Source organism: Atta colombica, unplaced genomic scaffold (genome assembly GCF_001594045.1).
Source record: "Atta colombica isolate Treedump-2 unplaced genomic scaffold, Acol1.0 scaffold387, whole genome shotgun sequence".
Lineage (NCBI taxonomy): Eukaryota > Metazoa > Arthropoda > Insecta > Hymenoptera > Formicidae > Atta > Atta colombica.
The window spans coordinates 1-15,163 of record NW_017259496.1 but is presented as its reverse complement, the minus strand read 5'-3'; the positions used below and the strand labels follow the sequence as shown (position 1 = coordinate 15,163).

The 15,163-nt window shown below is 29.3% G+C and overlaps 2 protein-coding genes across 2 annotated transcripts; one reads left to right on the top strand and one right to left on the bottom strand.

The window, feature by feature from the left end:
• The first annotated feature begins 8,188 nt into the window (after positions 1-8,188).
• LOC108691083 (39S ribosomal protein L34, mitochondrial) lies at positions 8,189-9,191 on the top strand. Its single transcript, XM_018198720.1, has 2 exons — positions 8,189-8,288; positions 8,893-9,191. Exons 1-2 carry the CDS (start codon positions 8,248-8,250, stop codon positions 9,110-9,112), a joined length of 261 nt encoding a protein of 86 aa, XP_018054209.1. The 5' UTR covers positions 8,189-8,247; the 3' UTR covers positions 9,113-9,191.
• Positions 9,192-9,205: 14 nt separating this feature from the next.
• Positions 9,206-12,469, bottom strand: LOC108691082 (RNA pseudouridylate synthase domain-containing protein 4-like). Its single transcript, XM_018198719.1, has 5 exons — positions 12,406-12,469; positions 11,927-12,263; positions 10,105-10,288; positions 9,842-10,028; positions 9,206-9,769 (listed from the first exon to the last, which is right to left on the bottom strand). The coding sequence occupies exons 2-5, from the start codon at positions 12,138-12,140 to the stop codon at positions 9,236-9,238; spliced, it is 1,119 nt and encodes a 372-aa protein (XP_018054208.1). The 5' UTR covers positions 12,141-12,263; positions 12,406-12,469; the 3' UTR covers positions 9,206-9,235.
• Positions 12,470-15,163: the final 2,694 nt, after the last annotated feature.

Below are 15,163 nucleotides of genomic sequence, written 5' to 3'. Positions count from 1 at the left end.
ATTTTACTGAAGTATCTAAAAATTGAGGCACATTCAGATCTGAAAATAATTTTGTCGAACCATCAAAATAATTATGTAAGAAATTCAAATATGATGAGCAATGCTGTAAAGTTTTGACAGTCTAGTAATCAGTTTGACATTCTACATAATATTTTGATAATTTAACAAAATTATTTTCAAATCTATATCTAGATAAATTTTTAGATACTTCTGCACTGTTTTTTCCGTAAATCTAATTAGCTAGAACAACAAGAATATTAGATTAATATTCCAGTTTAATTCATTAAATAGAAAATTGGTACAAAGTAACAGAACAAGTTTCTACTTTACTTGATTTTCTTCAACTGTCTATTATTTCTGTTAATCGTAATCAATTCATAAACCATACATATAATCATAAAACTATAATTAAATATTCAAAGCAATAAATATTCAAAGTAATGATAAATATAAAAACGCAAATTATGAACACATTATACATAAACTGGTAATATGAACTATAATAAAGTTAAAATCAATTTTCGTATGTCAATGAAATAAATTAGAATATTAATTTAATATTCTTATTGTTGCTCGATTTTAGCTCTAGGTAATTAAATTTATTTATTTCATTATTTTTTTTTTAATAAACAAGCATTGCTGTAGTTCATTCTTTTCATCTTTTCTTGTAATTGATAATTTAAAACATAATTACTAACAAAGAGGATATTTAATGTTAAAAATTAAAAGATATAGAAGACTTTTAAAGTCAGTATCATTCTGCCAAATATTATTTTAAAAAAGCATTATTAGAATTGCTAATTTTTATATCTAACACATGTAAATCAATTTTTAATTTTGTTAATTACATGAAAATTGTTATAGTCAAAGATAATGCACATGTCGTCTATTTTCTTTTTTACATGCACATCTATCAAAAGGAAAGAAAAAAAGAAAGGAAGGAAGGAAATGTCGCCAAAACTAACATATCTAATTCCCATCATTCGTCATCTGTCGACGTCGATTTTTCATAAAATACTCCACTCCGTTCGTCACAAAGCGCGGACGTGGCGCATTTGAGAACTTACCCGCTAGAAAGACAACAATTCCTACGACGTGAGCTGCCCGTTCAGAGTCAGATTTCCGCGGCCGAATTTCCTCGACATGTTTCCCGGGGGCTCGGTGATTCCCCGCGACAAAAGGCAAGTCCGAAGCGAATACTTTGCATCCACATGGTAGAACTCGAAGAAACGTGCTCGGCTGATGCGTACCTGGAACTTTTCAAGATATACTTCCGCATAAAGAGCTTTTCACGCTGACAATGCGACGCCGTCGACACAATGAGATCAGTATACTATGTCTGAAGGGGGCGGATGTTGCATCGTATATAAACCGCGGCATTAAAATGTCTGTAAGGCTCTGTGGAAAAATGGAGCGAGGCGCGAAAGGTCGGTCGATTCATGGCGCAGTTGAATAGAGAATTGTATAATCGTCAAACCATAAACAGAGTGCCAAATTACTCTTTGTAATGAGTATTAATAAAAATCTCATACAGTATTAATAAAAATCATACATGTGTGTGAATAATAAATTACAACAAATGGGAAAGCGTGGGTAAAACTTTATGTGTAAATGACTTAAATTGTATAAACTTTTCTTTTCGAAAGAACATATAAATTGTCGTGTTTGTACATAATTTGAAATATACTGATAGATAAAAAGATTTTGAAGAAATTTTTTTTAAATTATTGAGAGAAATAACAATTTTGTGAGAGTCTAAAGACCGGAGCACACATCTTTGCATAACGCATAATGCATAAAGCATAAGAGAATCAATCAATCAAAATCTTTCCTTTTATGAAATGAAGGATTTCGTTTAGTTGATTCTTTTATGTTTTATGCATTAATGCGTTATGCATTATGCGTTATACAAAAGTCATCAAAAGTACTCCGGCCTTAAGATGTGTAATATTGTTTCTTCTTTTCAATTCAATCCTATCTTATATGATAAAAATAACCGACTGTGAGAAATAATTCACACAATCTAGATCGACTTATACAAAGAATAAAGTCAAAGAAGTTATAAAAAAAAATTTGTATATAAATTATAATATCTAAAAAAATAATATTTTATAATTTAAATATTAAAAAAATATTTTTTATAATATACTTTTTTTAATCTCCAAAATTAATATTCTATATAAATTACTTTTTGTTTCTCTCTATTTAAAGAGATGTGCAGGCATTGACGTATTCGGTGTGAAATGAATTCGTAAAATGCACTGGATGTATTAACTATATATTACGGCGATCACAAGACTAATTTTTCAAATATCTTCCGTACATTTATTATAGTTTCTTGAGATATGATAATTTTATCTATATAAGCAATTCAATCATGTTTTACTAGATGCTAATAAATAAGGATATATTATTTGATATTAATAATCATCTGAAAAACTGCTATAAGAATTTGATCTTTGTAGACTGCTGTATGATTGATGCAGTATCGTTTTTTTACATGTAAGTAAAAAAAGAAAACTGATATCGCGTAAATACCATTTCGTTTTCCTGAATCTTAAAATCTTCTCTCGGACTTGTGGTCGGACCACAAAGCAGCTCGTAGCGTCGCAATATTTTTCAGTACCGCACGTTTTTATCACTAGACTGCGAGCACAATGAAATATTGACGACGTAACGTAAGCATGCACATAAGTTACTGCGTGTGCTCTGGCGGTAATCGCGAGCCCCGCGGTCGTACGAAGAATTATTTGACAAGTAAATCGTCGCTGAGAGACGCACGTGTCATGGTCAAGAGCTGCATTCTGGCCATTTCTAGATTCGATCGATTTGCAGTTGAGAAAAAGCAACGACTTGCAAGAGATCTGACTGAATAAATATTTATACTAGCTAAATATAAATATACGAAGAAACCCTCGTATCTTTCATGATCAAATTGTATTAAAATCCGGAAAAATAATATTCCCAAAATATTATAGTATCGAATATATAAATGCTCAGCTAAATATTTTACACGCGTAATACAGAAGATTATACTTTACGCTGTATAATAAGAAAAAATTATGCAAATCGATTGATAATAAGTCTGTCGGCGCTATGACACGCTCATGTTGAATCGATGGACGATTGAGCGCAATTCTATAGGATGGGAGTGCCGGTTCCGAACTCTTGTAACGGAAAAGGCGCATCCTGTATCTTGTCAACTGACAGTTGAAAATATACCGGGTGCCTGATCGAGTACTTAGGACTTTTCTCGATGCTTGTACGTTTTTGTTGATTATCTTACAAAAATTTAATATCTACTAGAAAGTAGTAAATTTACAATTATTTATTTTGAATATTAACAGTTAAAAACTCTAAATAACGCTTAATATTCAAAATAAGTAATTAATTACATTTTAGTTCTACATTGAATTTTTCTAAGAATAATGTTTTCTTTATCTTGACGAAATTATTTTTTAAAAAGTAGCAAGAAAACAATTAAGTTTCAAAATAAATAGTTAATTACTACATTTCAGTATGAAATTGAATAATGAATGTTTGTTAATCAAATATTATATTATTATTTCTTAAAGAGTAGAAAAAGAAAAAATTAAGTTTAGATTGTGAGACACACGCGTGCGAAAAAATGATAAAAAATTATTAAATTTAAAACTTATTATAAATGAATTAATTAAAAGTTACGTAAAAATTTATATTGCTGTTTTCCATGTCCTCTGTATATAAAAATATATTATTTCATATAAGAGAATATCCTATTCCAAGTAAATTCTAATAAAGAACTAAAGGGATCTAGCGCTCTTTATATATACGTTAATAATAGCGTGTTTTTTTCTCGGGATTCTATGTGCTCAAATAATGCAAAAAAAAATTGAAAAAGAAAGATATCTTTACTTTAATATGTTTTCTTCAGCTTTTTCGCGTATAGTTGGAAACGTTCAATATTTTAATAAAAACATATAGTGACTAGCAATAACTCGATTATTAATTATAATGAGTACTTAAGAAATATTTCTCAATTTATCTATTGTCAGTTAAAAAAAATAGCAATTTAATACAAAAAAACCTACATCTTTATAAAATATTAAATTACTTTTAATCATTTATTAATCAAGAAATTATTAGTAAAGATTTTAATGAGTAAAAATAACAGAAATCTCACGGAAATTTCACTCTTTTTTCTTAGAATTTACCTTGAAAATTTGATAGTCGTGAGACAACATTGTATTTTCAAGAATTTTAATGTAAATCTCTCTCAATCATTCATAAACTACAATGCAGTATAAAATAAGTTTAATTAATTTTACTGAAGTGCATAATAAAAATTTTTTAATATTATATTGTATCATAACTACACTGAGAAAAAATAGTCTAAATTAAAATAAATATTTATTTAAATACTCTCAAATAAACATATATTTACAACAAATAAATAGTTACTTAATAAAAAGAAGTGATTGTTAAATCAAATTAACGTTTTTTATACCAAATAAATATATTTTTATATTTAATAAATATTTAGCTGGTATTATTCAAATAAACATTTATTGAAATTTAGAATATTTTTTTTTCAGTGTACCATATTTTTCGGGAAATTTTAAAACAAAATTCTCTCCGTACACAAACACAGATTTAAAAAATTGCATATGATCCGAAATGAAAGTATTATCACCGTATTAATTTAAAAAATTGCAAGAAAAGAATTTGTTAATTTTCTTTTAAGCACCATTGATTCCATACTGCGTCATATTTAATCGATGTCGTAACAAGACATACGTGATAATATATTCGGTGATGCGTGTACGCGCGTTCGAGGAACGGCCGCGTGCACGTTCCACGTGACATAGCAAATAGGTCGCAGCGATTCCATCATCGGATGCAGATAAAAAATTTATCCACCCACGGGATAGATTCATTCTACAGCGCCTAAGCGCGCCCTTCGAACGGCAAAGTATATGCACCATTTTCCCATGTAACCAAACCCCGATGATATCGCATTAACTTGCTCATTAAATAGATTACGAGTAGCACAAAGATGATGGTACGTTACTCGACAATCGACCGATACTTGATAATCGTACGACGGTACTAACGCAATTACCCAAGACTTGTATAGGAAAGAGGAAGAGAAATTTGTCAATAGGTGGATGATAATATAGCCTTAAGGTATTTATATAAAACTAATAATATTGGAAACGACTTGTTCTTTAATTTAAACAGATGTATATAGAAAGAACAAGTTTGCTGAAATATATAATATAAAAATTTAGCTACAGATACAGATCTGAAAATAATTTTGTTGAATTATTAAAATAATTAAGTAAGAAATTCATGATTATGATGAATAATTCTGCAAAAAAGTTTAATATTGTAGCAATCAACTTGAGCGTCCTATATAATTATTTTACACAAAATTATTTTATATAGTCCAATAAAATTATTTTCAGACCTAATTGATTAAATTCAGTTAAATTTTTATCAGATTTAGTTTATAAATATTTTAAGGATATATTTTTAAGTACTTCAGCAAAACTGTTCCTTTCATATATAATCAATCATTCAAATCTATTCCCATAAAAATTCCTGAAAGAAAATTTCCAAGCTGTCGAACATATTTTCTTTTTTTATTTTTTTAAATTATAACAAGAAAGCTTAATATCAGTTCTTCAAGTTCCAAATATCAAATCTCGTCTCGAGTGATGTAATGTAGTAACCGTGCGTTCAAAATATATCAAAATTATATCGATGCAAAGATCCCATGTGGACTCAAGATTAGATAACCACCATGAGATGGTGACGTCATGGATGCACGCATGTTTGTTTGTCTGTTACACGCGATGTATCAACGAGGTCACGGCAGTTCAATTACCATCGAGATGGAGGCGAGATCAATCCTCTCATGGGGTAGGTCGGCACCATGGGGCGCATTTGACGAAAGAAAAAAATTCCTCTGGGGAAGAAGTCGGAAGATGCAACACAGAGAAATTGAGGGAGTGATTTTATTGCATAATCGAAGCATTGTTGCAGCACTTTTACACTTTTACAAAAGAATAGTTTTCCTAAAGTATCTAAAAATTTGATTAGATAAATAATAATTTCTTTTCATCAAAATAATTATGAACACGCTCAAGCTGATTGTTGGAATGTCAAAACTTTTTGCAGCCTTATCAACATGCTTGAGTGTCCTAATTATTTTAATAATCCAACAAAATTATTTTCAAACCTGTGTCTAGTTAATCATTAGATACTTCAGCAAAATCATTCTTTTCATGTACGTGGATTAAACGTGGAGCACTTTTCTCCAAGTATTTCAAAAAATTACTACAAAAAGTTAAAGGAAATGTTTGCGTTTTTTGTTTGTCGCTTAAAATTAATGTTGTACCGAAGATATTAATAAAGAACTTCACACAAACTGCTGTACCTTGTTAATAAATCCAAGTATCAATGACTCTGAAGATCTGATTTGATTTCTAGAATGTATAATACTTTACACAAGAAATACTCTTAATAATAAATTACTCTTAATAATAAATTCAGTAATTTTGCTAAGTACTACAATCTTGATTAAAACTTTCATATAGTTAAAAACAAATTATTTAGAAAAAATTATCTTCACATATATACCCAGAAATATCAAAATTCTAAACAAAGTCACAGTCGCGAATATTCATTCATTTTACCTCAAAAATTTAATCAAGTAATTAAATTAACGGTATACTTTAACGATATAATATGCATTTCAATAAAGAAAATTTTTATTGTAAAATTATTATTTTTCTCGCGATTTAAATATTCAAACAATAGTGTTATAAAATTCAACAAACTCATTTAGAAGTACATTAAAAAGAGATCGATATCTTGTAAATTTTTCAGAAAATCACGTCCAAAGCTTCAACAAATAAAAAATAGAAAAAATCAAATAAGTTATATATCATGAGCTCTGCTACCAGAGAGGAAAAGATCAAGTGAAGATAAGTGTGATGGAATCTATTCGGTTTCAAAGCGAGGCTCATATATTATTTGTAGTTTCTTTTTAATAATTTGTAAGTCCGTTTATCCCATAGCAATAATGATTCTTGCTCAAACGTGTGCTTAGAAATTTGTCGAATATGTGTTATATCTTTTAGGATCGGTATTATGTTGTATTGAATAACCGAAGATATATTGTTGTCCCATCGCATTCTCAAGGACTGGTACTTCTAATATTGCTACGCCCTTCAGTCAGTCCATGAGGTATTGTGAACCCTAGAATACATCAATCAGTGAACACAGGTCCTCGCTAATAGACCGATTGAAGCCAGCTAGTTTTGATAGGCATTCAGAGATCTCTCTCATTGAGGCGTATAAATATTTTAACGCATTTGAAACGTATTCAATTCGATATCACATTCAAAAGATTTATTGGAAAATTTTTTACTTGACAATTATATACATGTATGTCGACAATTATATTTCCGATTAAGGAAGTGACAATCATTGAGATATTTTATCTGTTGTTGCTATTTGTTTCTTTCTTTTTATTTTGACAAATATTGTCAATATTCGAGGTGAGAAATCTACTCAAGCAGAACAACAAGTCATTATAATATCAAAATGACATTTACTTTAACTCCAAACTTTACTTTGACTCCAAAATATCATTTTAATGTCAGTTTGACATTATCGTGACTTAGGCATCTAATGGAACAAAATTGGAATGGATTCCGATCGGAATTATTCAATCATTCACTAGATTTCTATTGTATTTTTGGGGGAAAACGAAATAATTCTGATCGGAATCTATTTTGACTTTGTTCTATGATAAATACCTTGATGTTTTTCTTCTTCGCACAAAAATGACTCCCCCCCTCCCCCTCCCCCACCCGGCTACTCTTTCCTTGTTTAAGTACTGAAATTGCATTAATAATAATATTGCGCGTTGCAGTTTTTATAAATGAAACGTGATGACTATATTACAGATATTTTACTTACTTTTTACGATGCAGATCGAATTTTGCAATGAGTCCGTCATTTAGCGGCAACAGTGGCAGCGATGAAATCATAAAACTTTAATTTGCGCTACCAGAGTGTGCCACGTAACAGCATGTCCTGTCGGTTTTCGAATTTCGGTGGTTTTCGGAAACGTTCGATGATTTTCGCCGGTCAGATGTCGTGCGTCATGCCGCGCATGCGTGATTGTTGACTCGACTGCGCGTAAAACTTAACCTTGAATTCTACATCATATTAGGACGTTTAAGATATGAAAAAATGTTCGGCAAATTGATTTCGGGCATATTTCAATCCTTGCCGTAAATGTCAACTTTTGTTTCTAGTCTCTATAATTAATACTTTTTATAATAATTCCTGTCGATGCGTATCATATTATCAATCGTAAACACATCCATTGTCAAGTGCATTTCAACTGATACTTTTTGCATGCCAATTATTTTGTAATTATTTTGTAGAAGAAACAAATTAAATTATAATGTCAAATATAATATAAAAGTAATATAATAAGTTATAAACATAGTAAACTTATTTGCATTACTTAACCTATAGTGCACATGATTGGATCAGTTTTCTTCTGTATTTCTTTTCTTTGAAATATTTCTTTGAAAATCTAGCTAAATAATAATCTTATTAATAATATCTTTATTCTTTCTTCTTTTTTAAATACACAACTTTATAGTTTCTAAAAATGTTAAAATACAGAAGAATCATTTAATAATTTTTGTACATTATAAAAAATGATGAAAATTCATGATATGTTGTTCGGAATATGGACATCCTATCATGTGCAATAAAAAACTGAAAAATCATCGTAGATACTAAAGATTTATATAAAACAAATACAACATTGAAGTATTAAAACAAGGTATAAATACATTATATAACATCATATTTTGTTAACAGACAGGCTTCAAACCAACTTTTGTCGACCGTGACTGCAACATCCGTGTGGAGCCCATGGGGTTTAACATTTGTGAGAAACAGAATGAGATATCACTTTCCTCATCCTAATGAAAGGAAACGAATAAAAAAGCATGGCTGGTTTGCAAGGCTATCGACACCAAATGGTAGAAAAATTCTTCAAAGAAGAATCTTAAAAGGCAAACATGTGCTATCTCATTAATCATTATGTTATCTATCTGATTGATTAAATGTATGAAAATGTACGCAAAGAAATAAATGTTTTCAATTTAATTAAAATCCTTTTTATTACAATCAAAATACTTAGCGAGAGATAGTATGTGAATTAATTGCTATCATGTGCATTCATGTAAACTAACTTTTCTTCATTATCTTCATTACTGGAATTGATTTCATCAGGTATTTTAAACTTAAGCTGCTTGCAAGTCCAATCGAATGGATTCATCAAAGGAGCTTCTATTACTAAATCTTTTTTCTTTTTGTCGATTAAGTGTATACTTTTCAAATGTAAGTGTACTGGAATAATTTCTTGTTGACTTAGTTTTATATTTAATAGATTTAGTAATTGTTGATTTATTTTTGGTAAATTATAATTGGAATCAGCAAATGGATCGATTTTTAACCATGTACCCATGATTTCTTGGACTCGTGATCCATAAATATTATCTCCAAGAATCGGACTGTATAGCATAGTGGAAGCAAATAACCTGATACTGTGCCATTTTTTTAAGGATGACACAATTTCTATTAGCGAACTTAAATTATGCGTCGAATTGCTTATGACTTTATAATCTATATTCATTATTTTGGCTTCACCCTTCTTTATCATATTCTTACTCCATTGAGTCAAGATAATAGGCTGAAATGCACATGTAATTGTTACTTCAGTGAATATTAATTATTTCGCGAAAATGTATATATGGAGGTATACCTTTTTAACTCCTGATGCAGATATTTTTAAAACTACTGCTAAATGATGTTTTCCTTTGATCTCGTTTGGAACTCTAGTTGTTACTGCCCAATATTTCCTGTATATACCTTGACTTCGTCTTCTTGACAGTTCTAATTGGTGATACACTTTTTCGTTAATTCCGAAAATATATACGCCGCTCATATATCTATAAATAAAGTAAGATTAGAAGTAAATAAATAAAATGGTTTTTTTTAGAGAAAAAGAAGGGAGAGGATGATGACTTCTCTGCTCCAAAAGATGGTATTAACATCGGTACATTTAACTCCTTTGCAAGATATGGCAAAACATCGTTTAAAGAATAATCTGCTGCTCCTACAATCTTATGATGTGAATGCAGATATGTGTTTATATTTGACTTTGGATGTAAAGATATGCCATATGGTTTGTTTATTGCAATTATTCCATCTGCAAAAAAAGTATTCGTAAATTAATATTCTAATGTATCACTTTTATCAGCTAAGTAAAACAAAAATATATAGATATTTTATTTCTAATCAATATCATATATATATATATAACTTTACAACGATATAATATCTCTTTTAATACTATTTTTAATATCCCTTTTAATATAACTAAAAATTTCTTATTATAAATAATGAAATTCCTGTATATGGAAAAACCAACTCTGATGATAAAAGGAAACCATCATATTTAAAATAATCTAAGCAAACAAAATGACTGTGATTTAATGTTTCTTGAATTTCAATATTAATATAACTCCTCCAGAACTGACAGTGCATATTGAATTTAATTATAAATCTCTTTATTACTGCTAGATTGTTATTCAAAAACATATTCTGATGACGTGTTCTCAAGTGGGAATCCAAATATGCCCCAAGACTTGCAAAATATCTTTCTCTAGTATTTTTTCTTCTATATTTTCATTATATTTCCTTTAAATTTAGCAGATTATCAGATACTATGAAGTGATTACTTTTCATGATTTGAAGAATTTCAGTATGATTTTCAATCTATTTATATTTTTCATTCAGAAAAGTAAGAATTATTTTGTGTAAATCAGTCATCAAAGTAATATTTTAAATAGACTAATTATAAAAATAATTCTTTTCAAGAAATGTTTGATCTCTAAGATTTGAAAAGAATTAACATTTTATTTGAGATGCCTGATTTTGAATCATGCAAAGACAGGAAAATACAGTGCTGCTCAAAAAGTTCAAGTTTCAAATTTTTGTGTCTTGAATATATCAACATTCTAGGTAGTTATTATTTGGACAACAAAGATTTTGATGAATAAAAATAATTCAACTTTTTCTGTGAAGTAATGTTAAGATAAAAAATATATTTTAATTTCATTAATTCTTAACTCTTGTATCTATTAACACGTCAATTGTAATTTTACAGAAAAATAATCAAATATCTTCTTCATTATTACAATTTTGGATTATTTGTATTAAAATATATTTATTCTTTTTTATACAAGTCATACATTTTGGTTCCTCGAAATTAATTAGTACCTCTTTCAACATTAAATATCTCATACTGATCCAGCGTTAATAATTACAGATTTTGACATCAACTCCAGAAGGTTAATGGCCATTAAAAAAACATCGTATAATAATCACAATAATACTATAAAATTATATTAAAAAGAAGATTACTAACTTTTACAAAATGATAAAAGAAAATTTTCATGTTAAAATAATATATGCAAGTAAAATATAACTGATATAAAATAACATTTTTAATTATAATATTAACGATTATTGCAAATAACATTGTTTAATGTTTATTCGTCACAATAATGCTAAAATTACATCAAAAAGCAAGAATTTTATTAACTTTCATAAAATAGAACAATTATAGAATCTGTTTTTTATAGCTGAACTAGTACAAACTTTTGGAACTTAAAATAAGATAGGTATACATTTAATATTTGGCAAAAGTAAAAGTTCTAGTGTAGTTAGTACAGGAATGAGAGACAAATCTATAAAATTCATCAGTCTTATAATAATGAAAATAACTATATTAATCTTACTAGAAAAAAATACATTAATCCTAGATATACAATAATTTCTCCACCTGAATTATAAATAACGTTCTTCAGCAAATCTTTTACAAATTCATTCTCCGATTTCCACGGATGAATTTGATTGTACGGATGGATCACCTTCTGTGTCGTCGTCGTTGTCGTCGTATCATTCTCTGTGGTGCAATATTTTCTATAGTATGTGCGAAACGCCACTGCGAACTCGCTGGTCCGCACGTTTCTGAATACTGTCATCGCACTCTTCATTTCTTCCCGAGATTTGTAAAATTCAAGTCGTTTCTTTACGAATTTTACCTGCCTTCAGACACAGGATTGCTCTTCAATTTGAGGTTAAACTCGACATAACCGCATGTGATATTATATCACTAACTATAAAAACGACATGGAATTGATTATTTAAGAACAAGCAACACTTTTATTTATTATTAGTTTAAATCAAATTAGGGATTAGTTTCAATTATAAAAATCAATAATTTATTCACTAAACTTATAAGTATACTGGAATTCTCACTCGGATTTTAGTATATTTTAAATCCCTGGATCCGGCATTTCTTGTGAGAAAAACATCAAAATCGTTCATACACTAGCGCCAATCCATTTTCGATTCGAAAACTTACGTAGCCACGTACTAACGATAAAATGTCTATGATGGAATTGCTAACACCAAGAAAAGTAATATAAAATAATTAATAAAATAAATATGACTGAATATATACAGAGTGATCCAGTCGTAAGAGTCGAGCATGTACGCATTGTCCATGAAAGTATAAATTGAAAAGTCCTCTCTACTATAATTATTTTACAATTTCCGCAATTATATTTTTTTAGTTATCAATAAGTAGAATGTTTGAAATCGACGCATGAGATAACTTTAGAATATCTTAGAATTTGTTAAGAAATCTTTCTGAGATATTTCATAAAGAACTTTGAAAGATATTATCTTAATCAATTATCTTATATATCCGTTATTCGGCAATTTTTATATAAGCAGAGAGAAACCTGAGAAAGAACATGACGGCCCAAAACTTGTAACCACAAAATGCTGCCGCGCATTATTTTGTCCTTCTCAAAATGGATGTAAACTACATAACAATGTCCTTTTCTTTTCTTAGGGTACATTGTCTGTTTTTCAAGGCTGGAGATAATAACTCAATATATTATATGATATATTATATGAACCAAAAATTTTTGCAGGTAAGTATTTTATTTTAATTAATTTTTTTTATGTTTATGTCTAATTATTTTATTGTATTTTGCTAATGAAATTGCAATAACTTTTTAAATATTATTCTTTTTTTATTATCCTTTATACGATTTGATATTAAAATTATAATACTTACTTATAGTACAATTATCAATGTTGTTCAAAATATAATAAAAATGATAACATAAGGGCATAATTAACAAATTTCTGTAATGAAGGGATTATATGAAAATGTCCAAAGTACATACGATAACACAAATTTTTCTAAACCAATGTTTTTGAACCAATTTAATGAAATATTGATAAACGCAGAAGAAATACTAACAACAATTAGATCATATTTACTATTAATTATTTACTATTAATTAAGTATTTACTATTAAATTGCGAATGTAAAACTTAATAATATCGCGATAAAGAGTTATTAATAATATTTATAACAGCACTTTCATCGCGTTCAAAATAATTATCTCAATAATTTCATATCAAAATCCCTCCGCCTCGTATTATGCTGATTAGTGTTCGATACAAAAAAGAACAATCTTCATAGAAAGCGAACTTTGTACTCAGATTCTACATAAATTCAGATTTTTATAAGATCCATTTACAAAGAAAAGTTAAGCAATTCGTCAAATATCAATGATCTTGTTACAGGACTGCGGTGTGAATCTTTCAGACTACTTAGCGATAATAATAATTTTGATAACATGTCAAGTACAATTACTATTTTTATCTTTAATATAACATTAAAATTTGCGAGAAAATATGTTCTGCCAAATATGTTCTGATAAAGTATTTGTAAAAAGCATCTCTTAAAAATAAACGGATAGAATGATTTCCTTATGCAATAGTTACAAGTTTCTCGGATATCAACTGTTCGAGATGAGCCGAACTCGATAATAACGAGATTTTAAAAAACATTTATACTAAAAAATTTATTATATAAAATTAACAATTCTATAATTTAACAATTCTTTATTTTTTAATAATTACAATTACTAATATCCCGCTAATATGAGGATTCGACTTATCTTGAATTTTTTGTACCCACACATTTAAAATTCAATTCATGTAATCACGATAACATTGTTAACTATAAATAAATGAAAAAAGTTATGTAAATATCAACAAAAATCAATATTCATTAAATATAACCTCATAATATCTGCATGTATTTTATCATAGAAAAGTATATATATATAGGGTGCATCAGCAAAATTCGGACAAATTTCAATTAAAATTTTCCTCTATATTGTGCCTCCGCCAGAGGTAACTGTTGGCGTCCGAGAAAGTCTGATGCTTCTAATAAACAGTCATTCTCAAAATGGCTGCGATGTTGAAACCAAGTGCGAAATATAATCGAAGAGTCGCGATCATCGAAAGCCTTCGCGCTGAGCGCTCAGCAACGGAAATAATTCTTTGGATACCCGAGATCAACCGTTTATAACGTTGTGACAAAATATATGGCTTTAAAACAGTCTAACGAAGATTCCAGTATGCCAACAAGGAAGAGTCACTCGAAAGAACGCACTGCTAGAACCCCCGCAGTCGTTGAAAGAGCTCAAGCGTTGATTTCAGATGACCTAGGGCAATCATTGCGAAAATTCGATTGTTGATGTAAGCGAATCAACAATGCGTCGAATTGCTGAGGAGAACATTCAATACAAATCGTACATATTAAAGATACGACAGATGCTCTCTGAGACTGCCAGGACAAGCCGAGTTGCTCGCTGCAATCTGCTATTGTGTTCTTTGAAAAACAAAGCATCGGGACGAATCAGGTTCTTTTCTGACGAAAAAATTTTTACTGTTGGTGCCAAAATCAACCGGAAGAATGACCGATGGTTCGTCTATAACCCCGAGGATGCCCCTGTTGCCAAAACGAAATTTCCGGTCAACGTTCATGTGTTAGGTGTTGTATCCAGTGAGGGTGATGTCATGCCACCATATTTCTTTAAAGAAGGGGAAACTGTCACAAAAGAAGTGTATTTGCGCGTTCTGATGAATGTAGTGAGGTCGTGGATGGAAACTGTGGCGTCCGGAAGGCCATATGTTTTTCAGCAGG